General features: G+C 35.0%; 1 protein-coding gene across 1 annotated transcript in view; it reads right to left on the reverse strand.

Annotated features, from left to right (window-relative positions):
- Nucleotides 1-91: 91 nt before the first annotated feature.
- The window catches only part of CCDC73 (coiled-coil domain containing 73), a 142,449-nt gene continuing 127,947 nt past the window's right edge, over nt 92-14,593 (reverse strand). Inside the window, exons 15-18 of the mRNA XM_032640053.1 lie at nt 11,402-11,579; nt 8,780-10,285; nt 5,598-5,731; nt 92-573 (exon numbers count right to left, since the gene is read on the reverse strand). Of these exons, the coding sequence (XP_032495944.1) occupies nt 358-573; nt 5,598-5,731; nt 8,780-10,285; nt 11,402-11,579 (2,034 nt within the window). The 3' untranslated portion in view covers nt 92-357. The remainder of the gene's footprint in view (nt 574-5,597; nt 5,732-8,779; nt 10,286-11,401; nt 11,580-14,593) is intronic.

Consider the following 14,593-nt stretch of genomic DNA (forward strand, 5'->3'; position numbering starts at 1 on the left):
GCGTACAAAGTAATAGATTACAAAGGGTCACTACGTCTGTTTTGTATAACACATAAGTTGTATTCTGTAAGGAAGGGTTTTGGAGTGTGCAGCAAGAGCTTTGATGAAAGAGTATATGGAGGAAAGACACATTTAATTAAGGGAAACAATGCTAACATCAAACCTTGCAATCTTAGCTATCTTAAATGAAGCATTTACTGAGAGAAAACGTTAACAGTAACACAGTTTCATCACAGAAAAAGTTGGAAAACTGACTACAGCTATAAAGTTTTAGATGTAACAGTCGTGTTCTGGTCTAAACCACATCAATATTTCAATTAAGTCAGTTCACCACTGAAAGCATTTATCAACATTATTTTAATCCGTTTTTCCTACCATCTCTTCTGCTTTTCTTTTTTTAGGTAGGTTGTCATTTTCGGAGCTTAGAAACTTTTCAATTTCATTTATTTGATTTGTTACCAAGCTCTGCCAGTCATCTTCACCAGTAGAAGACACAGCCAAACCATTGGTTTTGATCTTGATTTCCTGAAAATGGCTTTGTGGCAGGGTTGATTTCAGAGGCTTTGTTTTCACCTAGGAAATACCAAACTTGTTTTACCACTGAAATTTTTACTCATTTTCTAAACAATCATCAAGTTTCAAGAAAATCCTTAAGCCTCTGCAATTATGAGTATGTGATAAAAGCTACCGTTTTCTTGGCTAATTTTCAACAACTACCTTAGTCATTTTGGCACCAAAAAACTATAAAATGTGAATCTGTAGGCTTATGTAGTAGCTCTTCAAGATCCCTAATGTATTCCAGGAATACTACAAACGTTTCCTTAAAGGTCTTAAGCTTACATTGAAAGAAAACATATTTAAAACAATGCAGATAAAAATCTGTTTTGTCCTCTACTCCCCTTCCCTTCCCAAACATGTCTATGTTTTGTAACTTCTATCAAAGCCAGGGGAAAATTTAAAATGCTAACGGAAGTAAACTGCCATATAAAAACTGCCTTTTACTTCATGTTTCCTCTTACGCTTCAGAGCACCATTGTTGGAGAAACAGGAAAGAGCAATGAGGTATTTGGAAGTTGGCATGTTTCCAAGGCACCACATTGGGTTGTACTTCTAATACCGTGTTAAATAAGTTTTCCATTTTAAGGTTTCTTCTGATTATAAAATAATTACTGGAAATTTAGAAAATAGAGAAAAGTGTAAAGAAACTAAAAATCACTAGAAATCCACTATCCAGAGAGATCTGTCAACATTTTGGTATTTGCTATTAGTCTTTCTATTAGCATATTTGACCATTCTATAGAATTTTATATCTCAGTTTTTCCCTCTGTGAGTTGTTTCCTAGGTCATTAAAGTTTCTCGTAAGCAAATATCAGTGGCTGCAAAATACTTCTTATGGATGTGTGATCATTTAACTATGCTGTTGTTAACATTTGTTTCCAATTTATCCCTATCAAAAATTCTTGAAAAAAATCTTTTATGGACTTATCAGATTCTCAGATAAAATCCTCTGTTGAAAGGGAATATATTTTTGAGGTATGGAATAGGATAAGAATTAGATTAAAATTTCCCAAGATTCCAGCCACCATCAAACATTTTGATGTAAATATTCAGGACTCCTCTATATATACACTTTCAAAAAATTTGTATCATATTTATATCATTTTCTATGTTGGGTTAAAAACATTTTTAACATTTCCCTCTAGAAAGAGCATGGCTCCATCATATTCCATGTTCCATAATTTAATATACTTAAATATATAAGTTGTTGGAAAACAGTTACTGTTATGAATTAGGCTATAATGAATGTCATTTGTTCTTAAGTCTTTGTGAAGATCTTTGAGTACTGCCTTACATTAAAATCTTTTCCAGTCTGATAAATCAAAATGGCATATTTGTAACATTGTGTTTTCAAAGTGAGATTATATAGTAATAATTTTTAAAATGAGTTTAAATGTTTACATTTAACCTCAGTTTCCTAAAGGGAACTTTTGGATTGCTCTCTTTGGTTCCTGAGAATTCTAGTCAGCCGCCAGTCCCCTCAGAGTCTTAGCCTCTGATCCTTAGGGTAATGCTGGGTTCTTATTTGTCTAATTGCCTATGTTCCTATGAAATAACAGATGAAAAAAGTATCAGCACAGGACCACCAAGAGACCTTAAGTCATTTAACTTTTGTGGGCCTCAGTTTTCTCATCAGCTTCTTTTAGTTAGAAAATGCTGTTATTGTAAAGAGTAACATAATAGATAAAAATGCGCATAAATGTATATTTCTCATAATGTCTGGCATATAAGTGTTCAGTGTACTTCATGTAGCTCACAGGGCCAAAATGAATGTTAGTTATCTGTGCAACACTGAGAACCTGCTTCCTAAGTGCAGGGGGCAGTGTGTCAGTTTCATGCACTACTGAGAATAGTTACAGAGAAATAGACCAAATCTAAATGTAGGTTGCTACTGATTTTGGAGTAAAATGATTGATGATCTATATAACATAATGGTCCTGTTTTGCCAACAAAATGCTAGAAGCGTTTTGGTGCATTTGATATCAAGTACAAATCACCTAATTTTCCAAAATCCTGATTCCTTGACTCTTAATCTTGAAAAAGGAAGGAGACATTTATACATATCTGCTTTAGTTTGTTTCCCTTTACCTACTTGGTGGGAGGGGCAGGAAGGATTGGCTGTAGAGAGAAACAAGATGTAATTTTAAAGTTTACACTTAATAAAACTTGTCCTATTTAGCTCAATTTAGGTTTTGCAGCCTACAGAAGTAATTCTAGTTACAGGGGTGCTCCCACATATCTTTGCTCCTTCCTTTTCTTCTCATAAAAATCACTTGCCTCCTAACCTCTTTCTGCCTGGCTCAAAAGATCTACTCTGGCCTAGAACTTCCCCTACCCTGGTACTAGTCCTTTTTATTTAAGCCTGCAGGAGACGCAAGAGGGAAGAGATATGGGAACATATGTGTATATATAACTGATTCATTTTGTTGTAAAGCAGAAACTAACACACCATTGTAAAGCAATTACACTCCAATAAAGATGTTAAAAAAAATTTAACTTAAATGAACCTAATATCACTGGCTGTGTAAAATAAGTGGCTTTCTTTGCTTACTCTGGCCCCTCTCTCCCATCATTCCTGGGTATAATCAAGATTGCAGCAGGCTACCAACCTAACCCCTGCTCTACGAATAAAAAACACTCTTCATGTTGCTCTGGATCTGTAGGGGAAAAGTGGATTAGCTCATAACTACCCAGAATTTTACAGGATTGATGTGGACAGTATGCATAAAAATATGTTGAAAAATGTAAAGAACTTATATTCCCTTTCTGGCTATAAGTCTTCATAAAATTCACTTTTCATTTGGAACAGAAGTTGGCAAACTTTTTCTGTAAAGAGCCAGAGTAAATTTTTTTGGCTTTGTGAGCCAAGTGGTCTCACAACTGCTTGATTCTGTCATTGCAATACAAAAGCAGCCACAGAACTACAGGCAAAGCAAAGCAGTCGGCTGCGTTTGGCCTGCCAGCTGTCATTCAACAGCCCCTGATTTTAGAAAAGTGTATGTAAGCAAGTAAACAGGCATCATAAAGAGACTAGATTGGCCTGGTTTAATCCAGGGATCAAAGCATTTTCAGTAGACTAGGCAAGAGTTCATCTGCTTTTAAATTTGTCTCACATTAGATGTTAATTGGTAATCAAGGTTCAGCTGGGACAATGATACATAGCATAGTGCGTGATGCCTAGTGATAATCACTTAGCTAAACAGACATTTAGTGTTTTACATACACCAGTATTTTGAGAAGAAATTTTTTATATTGTGAAAATTGAGAAGGTTATGTAGCATGCAACTAAGAGCCAAGATACCTAGTCAAAGTCCACTGCAGACTGTGTTCCTAATGACTTTGGAAAATTACTGAGTTTGGAAAATTACTTCACATTTGTGTCACTGCCTCACCTGTTTTTTGTTTTTTTGCGGTATGTGGGCCTCTACACTGTTGTGGCCTCTCCCGTTGCAGAGCACAGGCTCCAGACGCGCAGGCTCAGCGGCCATGGCCCACGGGCCCAGCCGCTCCGCAGCATGTGGGATCCTCCCAGACCGGGGCACGAACCCGCGTCCCCCGTGTCGGCAGGCAGACTCCCAACCACTGTGCCACCAGGGAAGCCCTGCCTCATCTGTTTTTAAAGATGTAGGACTGTTGTGGGAATACTTCTACGAAAGAGTTTTAAATTCTATAAATATAAATTCTTAACATTAATTAACAGAAAAGGCATTAGGAATCAGATACAAAGAACTTCCCTATTGGGTTTATTATAAAAATGGGCTTGAAAGGGAGATGTGAAATGTTCCATCATACCCTTAAACTGTTTGAAACAGGACAATTAGAAGTATTAAGTATTCAACCCAATTAGAATGAGTGTCTAGCTTTGATACTCAAGCTTCTTTTTGTTTTTGCCTTGATTCTATGACTTATCCAATTAGCCAAGGTAAGAACTTAGATTTCCCAGTGCCCGGCCCACTGCGCTTTAGTTACCATAGTTTAAAGATTGTACACTTGAACATCAAGCTGAAACGATTTGTTTTTGAGCTCAGTTATGCAAAGGTGGAAAAGGTAGATCCTGATTTTAGTTTCAACTTTCCCAAAGGGAGAGTTATGCTATCTTGAGGTTTCTCCAATTTAAAAATGGAAATTAAATGTACTGTTAGAACCTATTACTTAAGGCTGTGTTAGTATTATAATTTTCACTTTAGATGTGCTAAAGGAAAAGTTGTTTAATGTGCATCTCTAAAATTTAAAATATACAGTGACTATGCAGTTGTTTTTTTTGTCATTTTTCCTAAACTTTTTAGGTTACCTTTTAGCAGTTATACCTGTAATTGTTTTTTAGATTTTGAAAAATAACAGCCTTTTTTATAATACAGTCTTTTTTGCACTAAAGTTTTGCACACTAAGTTAAAAAACTTACAAATTTTCCAAAAAAAAATCTGTCAGTTGTAGTTACTTGCTTTTCATATGACAAATGGACTCTTGGAGCCAAATAATCTCTACAAATACTTTGCTTAATATTTATATCCATACTTGATATATTTATGAATATTTGATCCTTTCACATACTGTGTTTTAATAGAAATAATTTAAAATAGACAAATTCTTCCTTTGCAATAGTCAGTTTCCCAAAATAATATAAATTAACTTAAGCACTATTAAAAACAACTGAACTCTATTGATTAGATTATTTAAGGCATCTTCTATTAAAATTTTAAATGCTCAAATGAGTGAACTATTTTTTAATAGTTTAAATAAATAAATGCTCAAATGCCACTGTTCCTAAACTTAGGTGACTAAAAAATATAAGTACTTAATACACTACCTCACACTCTCCTTCCCAAAACAGGCTGGATTATATCTATTTGATTTATACACTGTGACTTTTTCCTGCTGTTTTCCATCAAACTTAATTGTGAAAAATGGTGCCATGTTGCCCTCTTGATATTATTTTGAAGATCAGTTAGGTCTTAAAGCATCCAGATGCACACAGTTCTACACATATCTGTAGAATTAGCTCACTAAGGTCTGCTCCACAATATTTTTAATTGACTTACATGTTCTGTGGGAAAAGAAGAATCACAAAAAGTCTTTGCAATTGCATTCCTCTCTTCACTGGGCTCTCTCCTGGGATCTGGATGGATACTCGAGTTATTCAAAATGTCAGCAACTCTGTTAATGCTGGTACTATCTGGTTGACAAAAAGGAAATGACAACTAAATTTTATTCTCCAGGCACTCATTTTAGTGACTAAACTTTTTTCTGATCCAATGCTTTGTATTTAAAAAGTAACAATTTCTATTTTCTTCTCACTTTGAACACTGGTTTCCATAGGGTTTGCCCTTACATTAGGCATTTCATTTCAGAAAACAATTTTTTTATTGCTACTTTCTAAAACCTGCTGATTTCACATTAAAATTAGTGACATGGTATAAATATCTTCTAAAGCAATATAACATACCTTAAAATGTTATCCTTATTCCCCTGGTTACTGCACTGCCTACACATATAAACATTTATATAGTGAACATCTTACCAATTCTAAGGGAAAAGTCTGAACCAACTGAAAGTCAGATTTGTAAAATATATTTAAAAAGAAATTGGCCATGATAAAAAATCCAACAAAGGGCTGTCTAGTAGGGGGTCATTGGGCTTTAATAAATAGATAACAATGATTTAGAGAAACATGTAAGGTTAAAAGATATTTAGGAGTATCTTTTATAAGTCTGAGTATTTTACAAGTTGAATATCTATAGAATTTTAGTCATCTCTACTTCCATCCTAATTTATATGATTGAGATTTAATTTAGAAGAAAGGACTTGTGAGAAAATGGTAAATGTTAGACCAGTCCATTGACTAACAGCATTAAACTAACCACAGCATTTGACAGACAAAATTAATGGAATCTGAAGTTTAATACATTTTATTATATCAGGAAAATTACAGTTTGTGAAGTGAGATTTTACAGTGTTTCGGTGTTTTCTATTTTCCCCTGTATTACTTCTCCATTCATGCCAGTAAACAAGATATACTTATTTTGCTTTTAATTCCCACATTTTCTTTTTAAAATTTTCTCAATTTCCTTTTTAAAAGAAGCCTGTTAAGTCAGAAGGCCATGCAAAGCTTTCCTTGTAATCCATATTTCTTCACTGGATCTAGACACATATTGTTAAACAGGCAAAGTTCCTGTAAAATCTAAGACTGTCTACGACAACCTCAACAACTTTAACTATGAGATTGCTATTAGCAAAATAAACATATTTTTATCATGATCATACTTCTTAAACAATAGTTATTTTTAAGTTACATTTATACAGCACCTATATATGTTATGTAGTATATCTCTGTTAAAATATCTTCAATATTAAAATTTTCAAATACACGAAAATGAAGGGTATGAACATCAATGTACTCATCACCCACCTTCAGTACTTCAATATTAAGTCACGTATTTCATCCATTTACCTCTCTCCCTATGTTTTTTTTAATTCTGGAGGATTAAAAAATTGTTTTATAATCTTTTGTTTCTGATTATTTTAAGAATGATCTAAGTTTTAGGTAAACTGCAATCCATTTAAGATTCTTTTGTTATAACTTACCAAGTTTCCTATACTTTGGTGTTTTTTTTTTAACATCTTTATTGGAGTATAATTGCTTTACATTGTTGTTAGTTGCTGCTGTATAACAAAGTGTATCTGCTATACATATACATATATCCCCATATCTCCTCCCTCTTGCGTCTCCCTCCCACCCTCCCTATCCTACCCCTCTAGGTGGTCACAAAGCACCGAGCTGATCTCCCTGTGCTATGTGGCTGCTTCCTACTAGCTAGCTATCTTACATTTGGTAGTGTATATATGTCCATGCCACTCTCTCACTTCATCTCAGCTTACCCTTCCCCCTCCCCATGTCCTCAAGTCCATTATCTATGTCTGCATCTTTATTCCTGTCCTGCCCCTAGGTTCTTCAGAACCATTTTTTTTTTTTAGATTCCATACATATGTGTTAGCATACGGTATTTGTTTTTCTCTGACTTACTTCACTCTGTATCCATCCACCTCACTACAAATAACTCAATTTTGTTTCTTTTTATGGCTGAGTAACATTCCATTGTATATATATGCCACATCTTTATCCATTCATCTGTTCATGGACACTTAGGTTGCTTCCATGTCCTGGCTATTGTAAATAGTGCTGCAATGACCATTGTGGTACATGACTCTTTTTGAATTATGGTTTTCTCAGGGTATATGCCCGGTAGTGGGACTGCTGGGTCATATGGTAGTTCTATTTTTAGTTTTGTAAGGAACCTCCATACTGTTCTCCATAGTGGCTGTATCAATTTACATTCCCACCAACAGTGCAAGAGAGCTCCCTTTTCCTGGAGGATTTTTAAAGCAAAACTTGCACATTGTTATTTCATGTGGTGGTTTGAAAGAGTAAAACAGTCTCCACTATCTGAACTATTTAATATTTGAATGTATTAATACAGGCATATAATTATTAAGGGATTCAATTTAAAGTGTTTCAAACAATGCTAAATATCAATGATATGAAAGGTATTAATGTTACACCTCACTATTACTTGCAAAATAAAAGAACAAAGCTAGATTTGTGGTGCTGGTGAAGGGACAGACAAAAATAGAAAAATTAAGGAAGGAGGGAAAAAATTGGGAGAAGAAAGTGACAACATAGGAGAGAAACTAAAACATAGTTCTGAGAGAAGGAAGTTTGGGTTTTTTTTGGTATGTTTTTTGTTTTGGGGGGGTTTTTTTAGTATACAAAGAAAAGGAGTAAACATAACACTGGCAGAAGCTGTATCAACAACTTCACTGCATTTGCTCTAGAAAGTAAAAAAAGAGACTTGGATTAGGTAGATGTTCCTAATTTAAAATTAATGACCCAGACTTGTGGCTGTTTTTGCTATTTTCAGTTCTTTGATAATGAAATGTTTTTCTTTTTAATTTCCAAAATGCAATTGACCTCTGTACATGTTGATAATACTGGCTCAGATTTAGGTGAAAATAAGTCCATTTCCATTTAAATAAAACTTTTCCTACTTTTACATATATATCAATATGTATAAGGAGTCTTTTAGGTTTAGGCAAAAAAAATACTTATATATATATAGTAATATAAATAAATTTTCATTTTAAACAATCTGGAAAATTTTTACCAAGAATAATAAGTAGAAATACAAATTTTAAAAGAATTAAAACATAACCCTTATTTTCTTACCTGGTCCGCTATCCTTCCCGTCATCATCCACACCAACATTTTTACAAGGTGTCAACGAAACCATCTTTTTGTTTTCTAATAGACCTATTGGTCTCTTCTTCAGCAACAAAGGAATGCTAGATGTTGAAGTGCTCACTGTTTGACTTTCAATTTGATTTACTTTTGGCCAGGAACTGGGGTCTAAAAAATTCACATATACTAGAGTTTTCTCAGTTTTTTTATCTGAAGTTGAAAGATCAAAGGCTGACCTTCCACTTCTGTTTACTAAATCTCCAGATGGCTTTATGTGAAATGGACATGATTCTTCCAGCTGTCCTTCACTGTAAATTTTTCCTGAAACAATGTCATTTAATGACTCTGTTTTCTCTGTACTATTTAACAATGTATGCTGTCTTTCATTAGGGAAGAGGTCATTTTTTTTTACTTCAGTTCTCTGATTCTCATCAATCTGGCTCTCTTTACTGGAAAACTGTATTTCTGTGGAAGTTTTCACATGAATAGCAGTTTTCATATCTTTGGCTTGTGAAGCATCTATATTCTCATTGTTAATCTGAAGATGGGAAACAGTCACATTGTTTTCTAGATACCCCAAACAGTTCTTAACTTGACTGTTATGCATATCATTCACATTTTTCCTATATATAGTTCTTTTCACAGGGCTTGAGTTGGGTGTCACCAACACAGGCATAATATTAACATTTTTATCTGAATTCTTTAAAAGTACGTTCAAACTGTCACTGAAAACAGCAGAAGAAATGGGGCGGTTGATTGCTATATCACAGGGAATAGTTAGTTCAGGTTGCTCTGAAGTACCATCACCAACTTGCTGAAAATCTGAAATTTCTTTAAATGGCAATATGCTACATTCACTTTTTTTATTTAACAGTTGTATTTGTCTTATTTTACATTGTTTATCATCTAACATAACATTCCTTGAATCCGGTAAATTATATTTCTGACACTGGACAAGATTCCTTTTTACATCTAGAGATGAATCCAAATCTGCTTTGGTTTGGCAACTATTTGTAATTTCCTTCTCCGTGTCATTTTCTTGAGTCCCTGGAAGCAATCTGAATTGCTGTTTGAATGGTTCATCTTCAGAAACATCTTTTTTATGATTTGTATTGTAAGCCATCTCATCTAAAATACTGTTAAATGATGTTCTGTTATTTTCAACCCCCAGGTGTACATCTGCATGGTGATGATCTAATCCTTCAGTTCTTTCTGGATGTATCTTTTCTCTTTCTATTGATATATCTGCCACTAAAAAAGAAAGATTTGGTGATTTAAATTCTGTACACCCATTATCTTTTTCCAAGTCCACTTTGTCTTGTATTTCTATAGTAACCACTTTTGTAAAGTCAGTAACATCCAAGGTTTGTCCTTGACTAATTAATTCTTTTTCTATGCTGAGGGTTTCTCTTAGGGAGATTTCACTTTGATTTTCATTCTGAGGTACAATAGTATTAATTTTCTTCTTGGGGCTTTTTTCAAAAGGTTGTAAGTCTGTTATAATGAGAACACAGTAAAATTTTGGGTTATACACAAAAGCCTGCTTTTATAAAATGCATGTTAACTATTTTTATAAAAACATATTTAGCTTTAAATATTTCACTGGCAAGCTATTACACAAACATAATGACACCAATTTTATATAAATATTGAGTTCCCTTTAATAAGCATGCTAAAATGTTCGACTGTATTCACACTAAATTTTTATTTCATAACAGCGAAAGTATTTTTGGTTTAAAAAAGCTAAGTTGAGGGCATTACAAAAAGTAAGTTGAGGGCATTACAAAATGGTTATTTCTCTAGTCTGTTGCTTCCTTTTGGGCATACGGTACAATTCCATATAAACACACAGCTGATTAGATAAAAATTAATTTACTCTAACGGTCAAATTGTAATTTCTCTTACTATGTAGATGCAGAAATTGCTAGCTGGTTTCTTCAAGACTAATAATCATCACTTTCTTACTCACTACCTTGTAAATATTTTTAAAATTTGGAATACTTTTGGGTAAAATATATAGAATATCTACTTAAGATATTAATTTTATTCATCTGGGTTTTAACCATAGATTTCAAAATTTCAGTATAGTTAACAATAATCTGGACTACAAATTTAGGGCATGAAGGGTCTTTTTAATCCAATCATTCTCTCTACAACATCTCCACCAAGTGGTTGTTCAGCCTAGGTTTGAACAAACTTCAAACTACCTTCTTTAAACCACTCTTTTTCAATATGGATGAATCAGTCAAATTTTCAATGGTTACAGAAAGGTCATTTGAACTAAGAAAAGTGCTCTGGAGTCTGGTCATCAAAAGGTTATTGGTAGCTCATTCTTGGCAAATCAGTGAAGGCAGAAACCAGAATGCAAAAAGCCAATGAATAAGTGATGAGAAGGGAAAGCAAAAATGTATTTTTCCCCCTAATATTGACTCTATTGAAGAATAGCTCAAAAGACATACAAGTACTTTTGTTAAGACACATACAAAGGGAAAAGTATTTCTCCAATTATACTACTAGGTCCTCAAAGCAAAGACTGTAATTGATATTCCCCTAAAATGATCAATATAAAAATTAGAAAATATCAATGTAACCTTAGGTTACCTTCATTACCTATAGTGATTTCTTCTATAAATGGGGCTTCTTTCTTTTCCTCCTTTTCTCTGTATTCAGTGTCTAAACAACAACTCTCAGTATTTTCTTCCCTTACTTCTTGCCTGGAATTATATTTCTGTATGATGGTATTTTCTGATTTTTCCACTGACATTTCAGTATTTACTTCTGGAAGGTTCTAGTGTAAAATAGAAAAGGTTCCTTTAATGTAAACACAGACTGTTAAAAAGTATAAAACATTTGAACAAACTTTGTTAATGCAAGTGGAATCTATATTTCAGTTCAACCATCCAGCAGTTTCTATTTGAAAGCCAAATGATTTTTTGGCTAAATTTAATATACTGTTCTTTGTAACAAGATCACTGTAAGTTAATTTTGTATAGTCTATCATATTTAAATAAAATGGAGAGCCTTAGATGTTTTCAAACATGCATTCCACATTATTATATAATACCACACATTAAGAACTACTCCTTTATTAAAAGCAAAGTAATCATGGCAGGCAAATTGTTTTGAGTGTTTGGTATTTTTATGTATCTTTAAAATAGTGAATCAATTCAACATCTTTTTATTCCCCCTAAATACTGAGCACATATTACATGGAAGCACTGCACTAGGCTTTGGGATACAATGATGAACAAAATATAGTCCCTATCCTCAAAAAACTTATGGTCCACTGGGGAAGATAGTAAAAGAAATGACAGGCAATTTTAATATAGATGGGGATAAGCAGGCACTCCAGGGAGAACAAATGGCATTCACAGATGTTAAAAGCAAACAAAATTATAGTCTTTTCATGTAGTTTTACTTCGTGGAACTACTTGGGATTTACTTCAGCTTGAGCTTAGATGCTGGGAGAAGAATGGAGAGAAATGAAGCTTGAACTAGGCCTAGGTCGTTAAGGGCCCAATATAGCATACTAAGGAGTTCTAACTCTACCAGAAGTCAATGAGAAGTCACTGAAGGATTCAGGCAAGGTGATTAACATGAGCTGATTGGAAAGACCATTCTGGCTGCAGTATAAAGAATGGATTAGAGTAATATTTTCCAAACTTCACTGTTTAAAACCTGAAATAAGAAATAAATATGTTTTACAACACAATGAGCATACCAAGTAACACCAACTCAATGAGATACATTCTAATATTTTCTATGTTACATTATTTTATTTCATTTTTAAAGGAATGCCAGTCACGAAACCACCAGACTGATTTCCATGTACCACTAACAGGCTGCACTTAGAAGTCTGAAAAACACTGAATTAAGGGGAAGCAACAAGAGGCAGAGAGATGCGTCATAAGAATGCCACAGTAGTCCAGGTGATATCAGCAAAGATGAAAAGCCTGAATAGATTCATGAATTATTTATTAAGCTAATATCAACTGTTGAATGATTGGTTATGAAAACTGAGAGGAGAGTCGAGACTGATTTGCAGAGTTTGGATTAGGTACCTAGGTGACTGGTGGGTGTTATTTACTGAGCTAGAAAACAGGAGTAGGAGGTTTAGAGAAATATCACGAGTTCATTTTAAATCTCTTGATGGGACTTCCCTGGAGGCGCAGTGGTTAAGAATCTGCCTGCCAATGCAGGGGACATGGGTTCCATCCCTGGTCCGGGAATATCCCACATGCCATGGAGCAAATGAGCCTGTGCACCACAACTACTGAGCCTGCGCTCTAGAGCCCATGAGCCACAAACTACTGAGCCCACACACCACAACTACTGAAGCCCATGACCCTAGGACCCATGCTCTGCAACAAGAGAAGCCACTGCAATGAGAATCGCACGCACTGCAAGGTGGAGTAGCCCCTGCTCACCGCAACTAGAGAAAAGCCCGCTTACGGCATCGAAGACCCAATGCAGCCAAAAAATTTTTTAAATAATAAAAAAATTTTTTTTTAAATCTCTGTAGTTTGAAGAGTTATTAGTAAGACAAAAAGGTGGGAGATGTCTAATGAACATTTAGATGTATAGAACTGGAACTTTTAAGAGAAAACTGAGCTGGAAATGTAGATTTGAAAATATCTGGCAGATAGAGGGCAGCTGAAGACATACAAGTTGATAAGACTGATTAAGAGTATATTTTAAGAAGAAAGAGAATAAAGAATAAAATGCTAATGAAAATCCCCAAGGGAAAGGCAGGGGAAGGGAATCTTGCAAAGGAGGAGTTTGCAAAGGAGATGGAGAAAAATAGTATGGTGGTTACCAGGAGCTTTGGAGTTGGATAAATATAGGTTCAAATCCTGTTTCAGTACCTATTAACTGTGAAACCCTAGAAGGATACTTACAGAGTTGACCCTTGAACAACATGGCTTTGAACCGCACAGGTCCAATTATACGCAGGTTTTCTTCAATAGTAAATACTACAGCACTACACATCTGCTGTTGGTTGGTTGAATCTGTGGATGCTGAACCATCGATATGGAGGAACCGCGTATATGAAGGGTCAACTATAAGTTATACACAGATGTTTGACTGCTCTGAGGGTTGGTGCCCCTAACCCTGGAGTTGTTCTGGGGTCAACCATTTTAAGAGTTATCCATTGCTGTATAGCAAATACCTCAAATGTGGTGGTTTATAACAGCAAACATTTATTATCCCATAGTTTTGATGGGTCAGGAACTTAGGAATGGCTTGGCTTGATGGTTCTGACCCGGGTCTCTCATGAGGGTCTAGTCAAGCTGTCTGTCGTCTGAAACTTTAACTGGAGCTGGAGGTTCTGTTTCTAAGAAGGCTCACTCCCGTGGCTAGCAGCTGTGAGGGCTGTTGTGTGGAGGAGTGCCTCAGTTCTCTTGTATGTGGCTTTTCATCCTCCAGAGCCCCTCTTCACTATGTGGCCTCTCTGGCAGGATAGCTGGGACTTCCTTACATGGCTCAGAAAGAGAGAGAGGCGGAGAGACAGACACAGACTGAGAGACAGAGAGCGTGTTCACCCACGCTCTCACAGAAACCACAGTCTTCTTGTAACCTAATCTCAGAAGAATTGTAACGCATCACTTCTGCTATAGTCTATTAACTAGAAGCAAGTTACTAAATCCAACTCACACCCAGTGGATGGTATTACGAAGGAACATGAACACCAGGAGGTGGGAATCACTTGGTGCCACTCCTCAGTGTATACCTTCCAAAAATTAAAAGCAGAGATTCAAACAGATAGTTGTATGCTAATGTTCACAACAGCACAACATCCAA

Source organism: Phocoena sinus, chromosome 8, assembly GCF_008692025.1.
Source record: "Phocoena sinus isolate mPhoSin1 chromosome 8, mPhoSin1.pri, whole genome shotgun sequence".
NCBI lineage: Eukaryota > Metazoa > Chordata > Mammalia > Artiodactyla > Phocoenidae > Phocoena > Phocoena sinus.